The sequence below is a fragment of the Folsomia candida genome, unplaced genomic scaffold, assembly GCF_002217175.1.
Source record: "Folsomia candida strain VU population unplaced genomic scaffold, ASM221717v1 Fcan01_Sc021, whole genome shotgun sequence".
NCBI classification, from domain to species: Eukaryota; Metazoa; Arthropoda; class Collembola; order Entomobryomorpha; family Isotomidae; genus Folsomia; species Folsomia candida.
This window is the reverse complement of record NW_019091213.1, coordinates 557,837-571,887: the sequence shown is the minus strand read 5'-3', so window position 1 is coordinate 571,887 and position 14,051 is coordinate 557,837. Positions and strand designations below refer to the sequence as shown.

The following is a 14,051-nucleotide window of genomic DNA, read 5'->3' as shown; positions in this document are numbered from 1 at the left end:
CTAGTGCTTAAGCAGTAATTTATGAAAATGAGTAGTACATAATATACGTAATTTAAGGTTTACATTCGAAGTAAAGCAAACTTGAGTCCACAGCAATGTGCTTACCGCTGACATAAATTCATGGCATCGTCGTTGTTGAACTGTGACAGCATTTCTTTGTTGTCTTCCGAGCCACACGGTGCAATCTGAGTTGACGATAATTGATTTTGCCAACAGGGGATGAGCTGCAGTCCTTTCGGGGTATGAAATAGTGTGTGAATGGTTTCTACTCACAATTGAGGTCTCCCAATGTAAGATTTTGATGAAACTGGTGCCAATCAATTACAAACTAAATTAGTCTGAAACTTGCAAATGACACTATCTGCCAGTGCTCAATGGCGGAGATAATTGCATCGGAAGAGGAGAAAACGCGCAACAAATTTGAAAAGTGTAACATTTGTCGACTTTGGGGCGTATTTTATTCTCTCTTTACGCAAATATCTCTGCCAAGCATGCGCACCGGCAGATAGTGTTATTTGCAAATTCCATACTAATTAAATTTGTACTCGATTGACACTAGTTTGGTCCAAATCTGTGAGCATACGATGGGAGACCTCCATTGTCAGCTACATAGCTTCGTGGTCAGCAGGACCTTGACGTAAATCTCAGTTGCGTTTAGGTAAATTCGACTGGCCATTCGTCAAGATTATCATTTGACGCGCTTCTACATATTCCTCCCTCCACGCGTGACAGTGATTCCGATCTACTGCCAACCAAAGCTAAGTCCCGGTGAAGGTTATCCCTCGCTCGCCTCTTTCCAACGAAACAACCAATTTCTCTACTCGTCCCTCTCGTTTTGTGTACTTTATCTCGACATTGAATGACCTTCGTGTACCTCATTTGTCTTACTTTTACTTAAAAATTCTCAATTATTTATTTAATTACAATTAAGAATGAATGAGGGGAAGCGAGAGTCAAAGTCATAAAGTCATCTACATACATGATGCAAATGTGTTAAAAATGTGGTGGATGAAGACATGAGTGATTGACTTCCTTCCCAATCCCAACCAAACCATTTATCTCATGACCGATGGGATATTCGCTTGAATTCTGCCCTCAACGTCCATAAAAAACACGTCAGCATTCAAGTACAAGTACTCCCTCTCCTGTGCTCAGCAGATTAACAGGAGCCAGAGGTCCATAGGACTACTGCGGTACTACACTACTGCTGGATGGTGTAGCCATTGTTGCGCAACTCTGACTAATCTATTGGACATCAATTGGACTAGTCAACACGAAATGAATGCAACGTTCGAAAGAACAATTGAAGGATGAGCATCGAGATGATTCGCATGTTATTTTCTTGACCTTTCCTGACCGACGAGGAATGGAGAGGGGTCGAAACATGGGCGGAAGTAGGCACATGATTGTATTTGCACAATACGTATGCATGCTCAGGTTAGCATGAGGATGCACTGGTCGTGTTGCTGCTCTATACAACTCATGTGCACGGATAGATAGTTGTTAAATCTGCCAATGTCTGCAGTTGCGTAATGAATTGAATTAACGCTAACTTGACCACCTCTCAATCATTCAATGTCGCTCGCCCTTGTTCTGAAGCGCTAATCGCGGCATGGATGACCACATAGCAAAACACGCTGCAGTCTACAATTTGATGTTCTTCCAAGTTTTGCAATAGTCATGATCAGATATTAGCAGAAAAAGTAGCTGACCACGTAATGCGGTGGGTGCATGTCAGGTTACATTACACACAGATTTGTATATTTCACATTCACTTTGAAAATGTTGCAAGCATTTCAGACAATTTGCATCATTTGAATCAAATATAATCTAGTTTAGCCTTCCTGGTTCTCTTCTCTATGCATGCTACGTTTCACACATGATCTCCCAGTCTGCTTTACAAAACTATTTAATAAGTGACAATAATTAGCTAAATACATACATACACATGCTCAATTTGTACACTGAGCAATATTAGACAATCGTTGCGTCCTCCGTACAACTTTATCTATTCGAACTCTCTGTAATCGAATAATTTCGTGTGTGTAAACCCTGCCATTGGCCCATCGAGTTTATATTTTATAAAAATTGTGTGCCAGTGACATTCTTTTCATAAATAAAGTTCATAAATAAAGTTCATACGTATTTACATTTTTCTTGCTCGTTCCTTGCAACGGAATTTAGTGTCGACTTGCCAAAATTTCGCTGCTCACACACAACACTTGCAGCCATTGTATGCAACCACTGAAGCCGCTCTCTTCCTTCCGGTCTTGATTACGACGCACAATTTGAAGCTGCATAATTTTGAGTATGGACTTGACATTCAAAGAAGACTTGGCAATTTACACACATGATAACACACCCACGTGACTCTTGTTTGCTTTTATTCTCATGCCAGATTTTGGATCGTTTTCCGCCTGATGATTGGATTAATTCCAGTGTTTGTTTATTTAATTACTTCTTGATGACGATGAATACATTGATTTCTTCTTCTTCTTGGCCACGTCTTCCCAACTTCACAGGATATCCGACTTGAGTTCTTAAGTAATTACAGATATTTGCATGGTCAAGGAAATGCATAGGTGGATAGAGACATGTACGCACGTAGTAAATAAACAGTTAGGTAGTTAAACATGTGGTAACATCCTCGTGTTGAGGATTATCTAAATGACTTGATTATCCCTAAATCATGGCATTTTCTGGTAAATCACTGCTTTGATGAGCACGGGTTTAATTGGACAAATTGAGGAGAGGAACCTACGCATGCAATGACCATCATCTTGAGGAAAACCAGTTTCATTCTGTCGATGAAGACTGAATAACATGCCACTGGAGCAATAATAATAATGATAATCGCCGGATGCTGTTCGTGGAAAAGGCAAACATTCCGCTGATAAGAAATTGGTCGTAATGCATTACAAAAACATCCTGCTGTGCAATTTAAGCCAAAAACATGCCATTAAAAAATGACACCGTTGACAGACACAGGTTTATTTATGAGCATGTTGCTCACTCGCACATAGTTTTTGCTCTACTCGGCTAAATGTAGATTTTTTGCCTTTTCTTAAATGTTACAATGTTAAAATTTGCATTCTATGAAAAACAATACTGGCTAAAGTCAAGTAAAAGTCAAGCGAAATGTATTTATGGCAAGAAATGAAACACCAGCAACAAGTGCATGATTCAGTATGTAAACAACTCATTAAGAGTGACGAGTGTGCAGATTTATTTCGCTCTTGATCAGCACACTCGCAGGTGACACACATTCATGACGTATGTAAATAAATATGCACGAGATGCGGCGGCTCAACATTCGTGGTCAAGTGTGCCAAGCGAGAAATTAAAGTTTAACTGCTTGCCAAATGTCGCGTCCATTTTGGGTTTCCTCAAATGTATCCGCTCGTTATTACGTATGTTGGCAGTGCACAGAGAGCAGCCATGACCAATCAATTACAGGACAACATGATAAAAATTAAAATTTGTCAGGTAATGTCATCCAACGGCCAAGAGCGATTTTTGTGGAGAGTGTACACAAGAGTGCTATTTATTAATTACAAGGTGTACAAAGCCCTAGTCTTAACTGGGGCAGCCTTCAGCACCTCATCTGCCACATATCTCTCTCTCTAGCAAGTTATGATGATGGCACTTTTGGCACTCAATTTCATTTCACATTAATTCCACTTTGGGTTGGAATTACATACTTTCAATTTGGAGCTTAAAATAGGGTGGCCAACAGTAAATAAAGAAACACAACAACATAAAATAAATAATAAATGTTTACATGAAAATGTTCCATCCATCGCTACAGCACATGACTTTACATGAAAAAACAAATTAGCAATTAATATGATTTCTTTGCAACAATTTAGCAGAATAATGAACGGTAACTAATCCACCCCTCGAAATTTATAACTTAATTATTAACCTCATATGAAATACAACTTTTAATCTGCAAAGGTTAGTGAGTGGCCCGTGAGTGAGGTGCCACTGAAATAACTTGTGTACCAGAAATGTGGTCAATGCTAATGACGCTAAACGACATTCACATGATTTGTTTACACATCAGGACTTGTTGGCAATAATCATGACAAGTCGTGCACTTTGCCCTCAGCAACTTTTCGCACAAATCGTAAATGCATGGTCGTAATCGTCAGAAGCCGCAACAGTCAATGGTTGTTATTGATTTGATTAGCGACTCGCTTCTAGTTTCCAATGTCTTGCCCAACCGTCAAAGATCACCGTGAGCACATGGCTACTGCTTCTTGCGCGTGCATATCATCACTCAAAACCACATCTAAATTAATTTCAATCACTGAATAATTAGCCGCGCAGCTACCATTTCGCCCAACAACGACCACTTTTAAATTATTGATCAAACATTGACTTTGTTTCATAAGACGTGGTGTAGGCACGTATGGTCGGCCAACTGAAACCAGAAATCACTGCTGTGGGCGAGGAGTTGCAGCAGCCCAAGCCTATCAATAATGTAACCACACAAAAACGTGCACATCATTATAGAATTCTGAGTAGTCACATCACATTCATAGAAAATGATGAGTTTTTTTCCCTGGCCCTGTGTGTTTTTAGTCAACTTTTGCTACTGTGCAGTAAAGTGATAGTGGAACGACTGTATCAATCGAATGTCCAATTTGCTACCCTGAGCAAGGATGAAGGGTGTTGTGCCTGTCATAAATTTGTCAGAGATGATCATCCTTTCCTACGCAGATTAATGGCAAAATAATGCACAAGAGCATTTTAGAAATGGATATGCAACACCATTCATTTCAATATATCCGCAAAACGCATATTAAAATCTGGTTGGTTGATTGGTTGGGGTTGTAAAATAATCAAATCAACTGAAATGAGGCCAATGTCAGCGCTAATTGAGATGACTAAACGTAATTATCATTATTATGCAATGAAATATTGCACTATAGAGGAAGCGAAACATTTCTAGAAAATAAATAACAAGGAAAGGGAAATAACAAGAGATTGGGGAATAATTATTTACCCATGCATATAATTTTAGGGACAGGTTTTCTCCGAAATGTTGACGAGATGAAAGTGCTTTTCCCGAGACATTTTGCTCCTTGACACGACCGTGGCCCCACCCGGCCATTCATGATTCATCACCCAATGGATGGGCAAAGACAAAAAGTGTTCACCTTTCGAACTACGCTTTTTGTGGAAATGGAAGATAATGGGAGTCGCGTTGATATGTAGCATTTTTTGCCTCGTTGCCCAAACCAGCAGATCTGGTTTGCCAAGAATACTGCCAACTTACTGATTAGGTGAGTTACGTCACTCGGTCCACACGAACTTATATAACAGGGTAAAAAACTTGAGCCTGTTTTGTAAACAAATTCCTCGAATATCGTGGAAACTTACCTTCCGCACGAAAACAACGATATTATTTGGATTATTCCCATCATAACGGTCCAGATTAGGACTTTTATTTATCTACCCTTGAAGACGCACTTTCATGTGCATCACAAACAACAACAGAATCTCACTATTAATCGTCTTTCCATTACAAATTTGCAACTTTGTTGTTTTTGATAAGAATGCAAACATGCTCAGCTCTTGTATTTTTCGCAAGTATCTATCTCTAAATCTGCTAAACCATGATTGATCAACGAAATATTGAGGATTGGCTGTCCTGGAAGTGGACTGGTTTTTGCGTGATCTCGTTTACTCATTCTTGGTCACGTAGTCCAGTACGCTTTGAAAGTCTGCACTTCACAAACTATAGGCACATAAATACTTGGCGCATATAAATCTATGCATGATGGCAATAGTGACGGGAAAAATGTAACTCCAATTCAATAAAAACTGGCCCAACACGATGAACAAGAGTCGGATTGAACTGGAAGTTGGCCGGCGTAGTAAATATTTGTGCATATTTTATATGCAGGTATGTATGTGTTGTGCAATAATATACATGCTGTATACATCTTATGAAGATCATTAGCTCTAAATGTACTACGAAACACGTGGGTATTACAAATTGATTTGAACCTTGGTGAAATCCGTATATTTTCCTTGTTCAAAGTCCACTGAGACTGAAGGCAATTATGATTTCATTTTGTCAAGAAAACTGACATTCGCTCACTCGCGGAAGGAAAGAAATGTTCAAGTCAGTTTTTTTGCCATTAAACTTGTGAAGTGAACTTTACGTGGCTTGTAAAGATTGACATGATTCGAAGAGTGATGGGACCCACCTGCAGAAAAACTGCCTTTTGCAGCAGCCGGCGAATAGTACATGGCGTAAAAAGTAGTTGCGGAATCTCGTCGTGTTACCCAGAAAGTGTTTGTAGTGAGCTCCACCAATTTTCCGGATCTTGTCTTGGAGTATTTGAAAAAGTGATGTACGAGCGTATGTACTAGGTAAGAGCCAGATATTAAGCTCGGTGAATGCTGGGATGAAGAATTTGGGCAAATATTTAAGTCTTGAGCTTATTTGGCAGCGGTCGTAACTTTATCCGTCCAACTGTCTAGCTGTGCAAGAACATGTTTTGTCATAGGTCGCGAGGCAATGTACCCCCTTGCCTCCTTCCTGCACAATTTGCAGATTGTCCAACAACCGGCTTCTCCTCTCACTCTGCACGAATGGCAAGAGCAGGTTTCAAGTATTATTATGCAAATTGTTATTGCCAATTCCAGGATCTGGGTAACAACCGGATCGCAATTTTCATAGGCTGCCTCTCAATTTTAATTTTGCCATGAACATCAAACATCTACACGTTACAAATTTCACAAATTAAAAAAACTACCACCAGGGGTTTAAAAAGACATTAAAGTTGAATTAATCACTAACAGACGGCTACACATTCTTTATTGATAATGCTCTTTCCTAAAATCCATGCAAAATAGGATTAAAAGAATAAATGTGACGATGGCTATTACGTCATATGTGCTAATAAGAAATTCACTGTTAAGCAGCTTCCCGAAAGATAATGTTTTTCTGCAGTTCCAATGTTCCATGTGCAGTCCAATTTTAATAATTTGTGACCATATACGTGCAATTAGTACAAACTAATCAAGAAACAATACAACAAATATTTACCAATTCCAGCAAAAATCATCAAACAGCGAGTACAACACCTGAAAATTTTATTTTGGGGCTATGTTCTTGTGAAGAACTAAAAGTCAGATAAATGTGGATGGCGCAAATACCTAGCATCGTCCCACCCACTTGGTTTTTGAACAACCTTGCTTTTTGCCCACTCCTCCAAAACCTCACCTGATAAACTCCTCACTAACCCAAAAGTCCTCACGTGATCATTTTTTCGCATAGTAAATCACGTGAGAACAAACTCATCACACTGTTCCAGAGATTATTTGTTTGTTTAGCCTAACATGACTGGTTTTCATCACGTACCACGAAAAAATAAGATTATACAGTTCTTACGGAGACTGACCAATTAAATCTGAATGTTGATTTCGACAGTGTTGGTTTTGCATGAATAATTAGAATTGACAATGCATATAAATTTCAAACTGCACTACAAGCTCTTTTCGATCCAAGGCAGCCACGTACATGTTCAGACGCATGTCACTTGAGCAAATAAAAGCAAGGTAAAGTCATTTAACAAAAAAATTTCAGTGTGTGCAACTGGTCGAGGCGGATGGTTTACTACGCCTTCCATGAAATGAGGCCTCTTGTGTACTACACACTGGATACTTGATTTCATAGTATGCAAAAATTACACTTGTTGTGCAAGTGAGAAGCAATCAATGCCCGAGTGCAGACCTGTTTTGAATGAATGAAGACCCGATCATGTTGGTGAAGATGCTCGAAAACAAATTTTTGAATGGGATGATGAAACACACCACGATGACGTGCGTACTTATTGTTTTGAAAATATTGAAGAACTTCAATAACCAACAGGTAAACATGACGGGTCATGTTTACACCTTTGCGTATTTTCGGGTCTTCTGACCAAACTAAGATGTTATTTATCTCGTGATTGTTGGTAAACTGAAAAAATGTGCGGCATTAATCTATTATCGAGATCGGGTGACGATAATCCATGTTTCACCATCAGTGTTTAACCTGACACTTGTCCAATAATGCGTAATTACACAAACCTTGAAGGAAACCAAAGGAAAACGGAATGCCAATTTCCTTCCTTGTAAAGCGTTAAAAAGATGTCAAGGTTGTCTGACATTCGCAGGGAGAGTGGAACGAGAGGATGTGTCCCTTCAGCTCATAGTCGATGAACTGCGTCATATCAGCATCATTATTATTATCAGTATTTAGTCACCCATACATTTTGTTACACATGAATTGACCTTGAACTATAAGTGCCACTACACATCTTCTCATGGCATTTGACTTGATCTGGTGATGGTGACGCGAGAGTGATCTGTTCAAGTTCTGGGAGAGGTGAGAAAATGTCCAATTAGCGTCTCATTACTACTCCAAGGTGCATGCATGAAAAGACGGGGTACAAATTCCAACTCAACTGCTACTATTATTAGCATTTAAAAATACATCCACACACCGGATTTACATATCTGGATTGTTCTCCATCACAAAGACCTTCTCGGAAATTTGAGCCAAGTGCGAAGAGGAACCTTTTTTAGCAGGTTGGCCATTCTCGGAAGAATAAAGACAAACGCTGGCTTCTTCACCACTGCTGAATGAACGCAGAGTGAGAAGCAGTCGTTGGAAAAACAGGTATCGTGTGGAAAACCCTTTTTGGGCCGGCCGTGCAGTCACCAAGTTCTCAACTAAATGTGACCATATGCATGGGCAGCGTTTACTTAATTAAATGTGTTCATGAGAATATGATGATGATTACGAGAGCTGGAAGGCGTAAAGTGGCGAACAATGAGCATTTCCTTAGGTAATTAAGTTGTTGTTTAATTTAATCATTAAGTAGGAATGACACGTCGTACGTATTATCAAATCAGTTTTTTTTACTTGGACAAAATAGTAAGATTATCGTAAGTGCCGGGTTAATTAAGACACCGAGCTACGTAGCACACACAGCAATAAGTTACTGAGCTAGAATGGTACAATAAATTGAGGATCAGGAAGTGCATAAGCCTTGAATAATGACATAATCTAGTAGGATGACGGGCTATTTGCTCCATAAGGTGGTGAACATGGGTATGACGTAGCTCCTGAAGACCAGGACGATGGGGTTCTTGGACTTGCCGGTCATCCAGGAATATGTGATGAGTGCTGTCGAGCTCCACATGGCCACGAGCGAGAAGAGGATCATACCGGCGACCAGCATGAGCAAACCAATCACTCCGTCCACCGTGGAATACTCCACCAGGTCAGAAACAACGGTCGACTCCATTGCTAAAAAATATACAGATTCCGGTCCACGCGTACTCTTGAGTATGAGAGCTTACCAAAAATATTACTCTGACTCTTGACGAATAGTTCCCTGCAGAATAAACCAACGTGTGGAAATCTGAAAATTGGGAAGCGAGATTATAGTGGAATGTGAGGAGGAACCAACGTTTCTAAAAAAGTGCAACTGAAGGTGAGACGTTACCTGTTCTGGAGGGGAGCGAAGTACGACGAGGCGAGCGTGTTGGTCTATCTTGGTCGAGACACGAGGAAGAACAGAGCGAGGATCACTCTAATCATCCCTACATTCTCGCATTGCACTTGGCGAGAAGGGCAACACCAACCAAGTTCACGCTTCTCAAGAACCACATTATCCTAAACGATGGTGATGGTGTGATGAGGTAACAATGCATACACTTCTCAGAAACTCGTCGTCACGTCAGCGTCGCTCATGCAGGAACTGTTCAAATTTAGAGACGTAATGCAACACGCAAGGAATCCCCATTACCTCAAATTTCAAAGATTTTATACCTCAATTTTCGAGACTTTGAAAATGCTGCAATTCGAAAATGGTTGTTGTACCAAATTATGATCAAGTACAAATCCACTGTAAACTTGTAATCGAAGACTGCAAAAAGGGTGCATATAATTATGCTAACATAGTGCACACACGGCTACGTATACACATATTTTTCAGCAACGGCATTAATTGGATCAACTCAAGCTGTGCAATCTACTGCGATGAAGTGCTGCAATAAAATCGTCCTTATGCAAAAGTGCATCTGCCATAAAGTTGAGCCGGTTAAATAACAGTACAAAAAGTATTGTGCATAAGTTGCAAACATTAAAGAAAAGCATAAAAAGTGACGAAATGAAGACTGCAATGCAATATTGTTTCAAAAACTACAAATTATCGTATTAGTGGATGTACTTATGTGTGACACGAATACGTGGCGTTGCGTTGGTTGACAGGCGAAACCATCCACGTAAATCCCTTCTGAATCCTCATTGCATAATCATCGTGCTGTGTGTTCATTACCTGCATAACAATATTCCGGCCATCTCGTCTCCTCCTCGCACACTTGATACTACTAGTTGAGACTGCACGCATTTAGGAGTCTTGGCCGACAATCAAGAAACATTGTTGACATCAGGAGCAGAAAGAATGCCACCTAATAAATATATGAACCAAGCTGTTGGATCCTAAATCTCAATCTCACGTGCTCACAACAAAGAGAACAAGGATACGTCCTGCGCAGCACCAATTAAATTCTCTACGTAGATATATATTTTACGTACATTGTACGGACTCAGTTGCTGATACTAAAAGCCAGCTAAAAAGGATTCAAAATTTGTGGTCATTATCAGCGACGAATTTATATCGTACAGCCAGACGAATTAATCATGAAACCAAGCACTAAATTTTCAATCTCACTCAAATCGCCAAACCATAACCACGTTGCAACCAAGCGCAATAAGTGATTCTGACGACCCATGACAAAAAGTCGCACAGATTGACTCCTGCTGTGGCCCTCCATCAGATTTGTTACAAGTCTGACTCATTTGTCTTTAAAATTTCCTCGATTCCACTGAAATTGGTTAATGCAGCTCCGCTTGGCTAGCACTAATTGCAAGTATTTAGGCACTCTTGTCGAGACTTTTTGTTGCAAAAAATGAAAATGCGGCTTACCTAAAATTATATCATAATGGAATCCACCACCACCGCGCCCCGGAATTGATAAGCTTTGAGCAGATCCAGCAAGAATGCTACTTCTGGAGGTCACACAAAACTCGAAGGCGACACTACAGGCTGAACACTAACAACTAAATAACAGTGTATTTACTTCTTGACAAGGCATATTTTTCTCATCCAGTTGCATGCACGCATATTTATGGCGATTTGATAGAAAGCATGGAATGGAAAGCGTGATTAAATTCCTTAATGAGACACTAACAATGTCGTGATTCGGCTGGACATTTGTCACAATTCAGCAATAAGATTATGGCCAGACCAGTCGTCTTCCTCACACAAATGTCTAACTTTGTCATGGATGGCTTCCCATTTCAGTCGTCGTCGTGTCAGAAGACTCAAACAGAGTTACAAAGTTCGCGAGCTACACCTTTTAGTTAACCCAATTTTTAACCAATGCAAATAAGTGATAAATATTTAATAAATCTCGTGCCCCACTGGATAAGAAAACATGTAGATATTTACAGGTGTGCAGATTTGATGCAAATTATATGAAAATAATTACACAGAGAATGTATACGCAAAATTTGAAATTATTTAGTAATGTATCATTTACATACTAAACAAATATCCATCCGCTCGAATTTGTTACTGAAAAAATGGTGGTTGGTCAGGGACCATGTTTTTCTACGCAGAAGCCTTCTTCATCCTCCCGAAATCCGGACACGCATCGGCACTCCCTTCGTCCCATCTCCGGAACGCATTTCGCATTCTCAACGCAGTTCACCGTGGGCAAAAGTAAGTCTCCTGTCGTCAAGTTGCCACACTTAAACCAGACTTTGGTGAGACACGCCTGCTTTGCCGGGTGATAGTCCATCCCGGTCTCGTCCACGCACCCGCATTTTCCTCCCCGACACCAGACACCGCCTTCGAAATCGCACCAACGTTCCACACGACCGTCGCAGAGGTCGCCAGGTTTTCGCCTCTGGGAATTCACGGCCCCCAAAGTCCAGAGGAGCGTGGAGGCGAAGAGACACGCCTGGAGGATACCTCTGGGCTGGGTGCACTGCATTACACGGAGATGAGTTTGAAGGGTATGTTGCGGAGATATAAATCGTGTGCAGTGGCGAGGTTAGGGAAAACGGCAAGGTTTTTATAACTGCCCTTTGAATTTTCTAAATTTTAAGCTGCACTCTTGCAACAGCAGCATTGCACAATCTATCCATGCCCAAACCATGCAACTACCAACACCTGCTGCACTGATCCGATTTCACAGGTCCCATAATTTATTCACCCTATTGCAAACTTATTGTATTCAAATTCTGGTGTGCAAGCAATATGTATGTGCAGCATTACGTGTTATTGGACGTCATCTAACAATAAGGTGAGGAGAGTTGTGGTGCCGTTGTAAAATAGTCCATGGTCGTAGTGGAAATTTCACTACGACCACGATTTCACTGCGAAATGGCTGCGAAATGGCTGCGAAATGGCTGCGAAATGGCTGCGAAATGCTGATGGATCGATGCGAGGACACGTGGGTTTTGCTGCACCAGATACGTCATTGGGGAGGGGGTCAAATACCTTTGATATGTGAGATGAGTCAATTTTAGAGTCGCAATAGAGAAAATTGAACTTATGCATGCCCAAGATTACGCCATCCGTGAGCGAAAATCAACGATAATTAGGGAATAAAATAATAAGCGGACCAACGGGGAATGATCGTTTCGTTGATTTGACAATAATTCCCCGTTAACAAAATTATATTCATTAGTGAATGTTTTGACTTGTTGAATGTTTTTTTTAAGAATTTGGTATAATCTCCGTTAAAAGTAAATCAGAGTGGTGCAGCACTTGTGGAATTTTGTTGGATGATTAATTATCCTGAATTTGTTGACTTAGGTGAACTTGCTCCGCGTCCGTCTTCCTCTGAGTCCTCTCCTTCGTTGCCTGGACCTGCTCTTTTTGAGGCACCATTGCCGCTCCTCCTCTGCCATCCCCTCGACCGTCTTCAGCATCTCTTCAAACACTTCTTGGGTCACGTCCTTGACGCCGTCCTCGTCGTCGCCCCAGCAGGCCAGCAGGATCTGTGGGTCGCGCAGACTCCGAGCCACCTTCACCAAGAGGTGAAGTGTGCGCTCCTGCAATAAAGGGGCCAAGGTGAGAAACAGCTCCTTCTCCGCCTTCCGCACACTCCGGATGAAACGGTCCCGCTGGTGGGCAACGTGGTCGGACCAGACTGAAGCCCAGGGTTCGTTCTGTAAAGAGCGCTATAAATAACTGCTGATCATGCAGGAAATACGGTCGAGTAAATAAAAGTGGATTTTTGCGTACTTGCGCCTTGTCCATCCTTTCCTGCATCATCTCTTGAAACTTTTTCAGCGGAGTGAGCAGCGCCTGTCGCATGAGGTCGAGTTGGTGTGGGCTCAACTTTCCATGCATCGTAAGAACAGAGATCTACAGCCAATTTGTATGCCAATTAATTAAATCTATCCTAGCATAAAAATTAGTTAACCATCTGGTCAAACCTCTGCAATAACGTTCAGGGTCCGTTTCACCAACTTTTTAGCCTTTCGCTTCCCCAACTGAGGAAATGCATGCACGGATTATTTATCATGTCCGGACATTCCAATCCTGCTAAACCTCCCTCCATGCTCACTTACCGTAACGCGAGTCAACTTGTAAATCAAGTCAACCAAATGTGCCCCATGCTTTCCTGCCGTGTATCGAACCAGCGTTTTGATGACACGTCGGCCCAACAAGAGGCAGATGACGTTTTTCTCCATTCGGAGGGAGAGTGGGAGTGGCGACCCTTTCCGGTGACGGCATCTTCTCCGTGTCCCATCGTCAGGGGAGGCTTGCTGACTGGTGGGTCGTGCGGACAATTTTTCCCTTCCTCTCTCCATCCTGTCAGTCCTCCTCAATAATCCAATGGAATTATTATTCTACTTGGAAACTGGCAATTTCGTCAAATGTGTGCAAAGATGGGTCCATGACTACGCTAAATTCGGACGGCATACGTGTGACAAAGACATGTTGGACATTACGGTAGCC

General features: G+C 41.2%; 1 protein-coding gene across 1 annotated transcript; it reads right to left on the bottom strand.

The window, feature by feature from the left end:
- Positions 1 to 12,763: 12,763 nt before the first annotated feature.
- LOC110858654 lies at positions 12,764 to 13,939 on the bottom strand. Its single transcript, XM_022107485.2, has 4 exons — positions 13,661 to 13,939; positions 13,526 to 13,582; positions 13,332 to 13,454; positions 12,764 to 13,255 (listed from the first exon to the last, which is right to left on the bottom strand). The coding sequence occupies exons 1-4, from the start codon at positions 13,901 to 13,903 to the stop codon at positions 12,896 to 12,898; spliced, it is 783 nt and encodes a 260-aa protein (XP_021963177.1). The 5' UTR covers positions 13,904 to 13,939; the 3' UTR covers positions 12,764 to 12,895.
- Between the last annotated feature and the right edge of the window lie 112 nt (positions 13,940 to 14,051).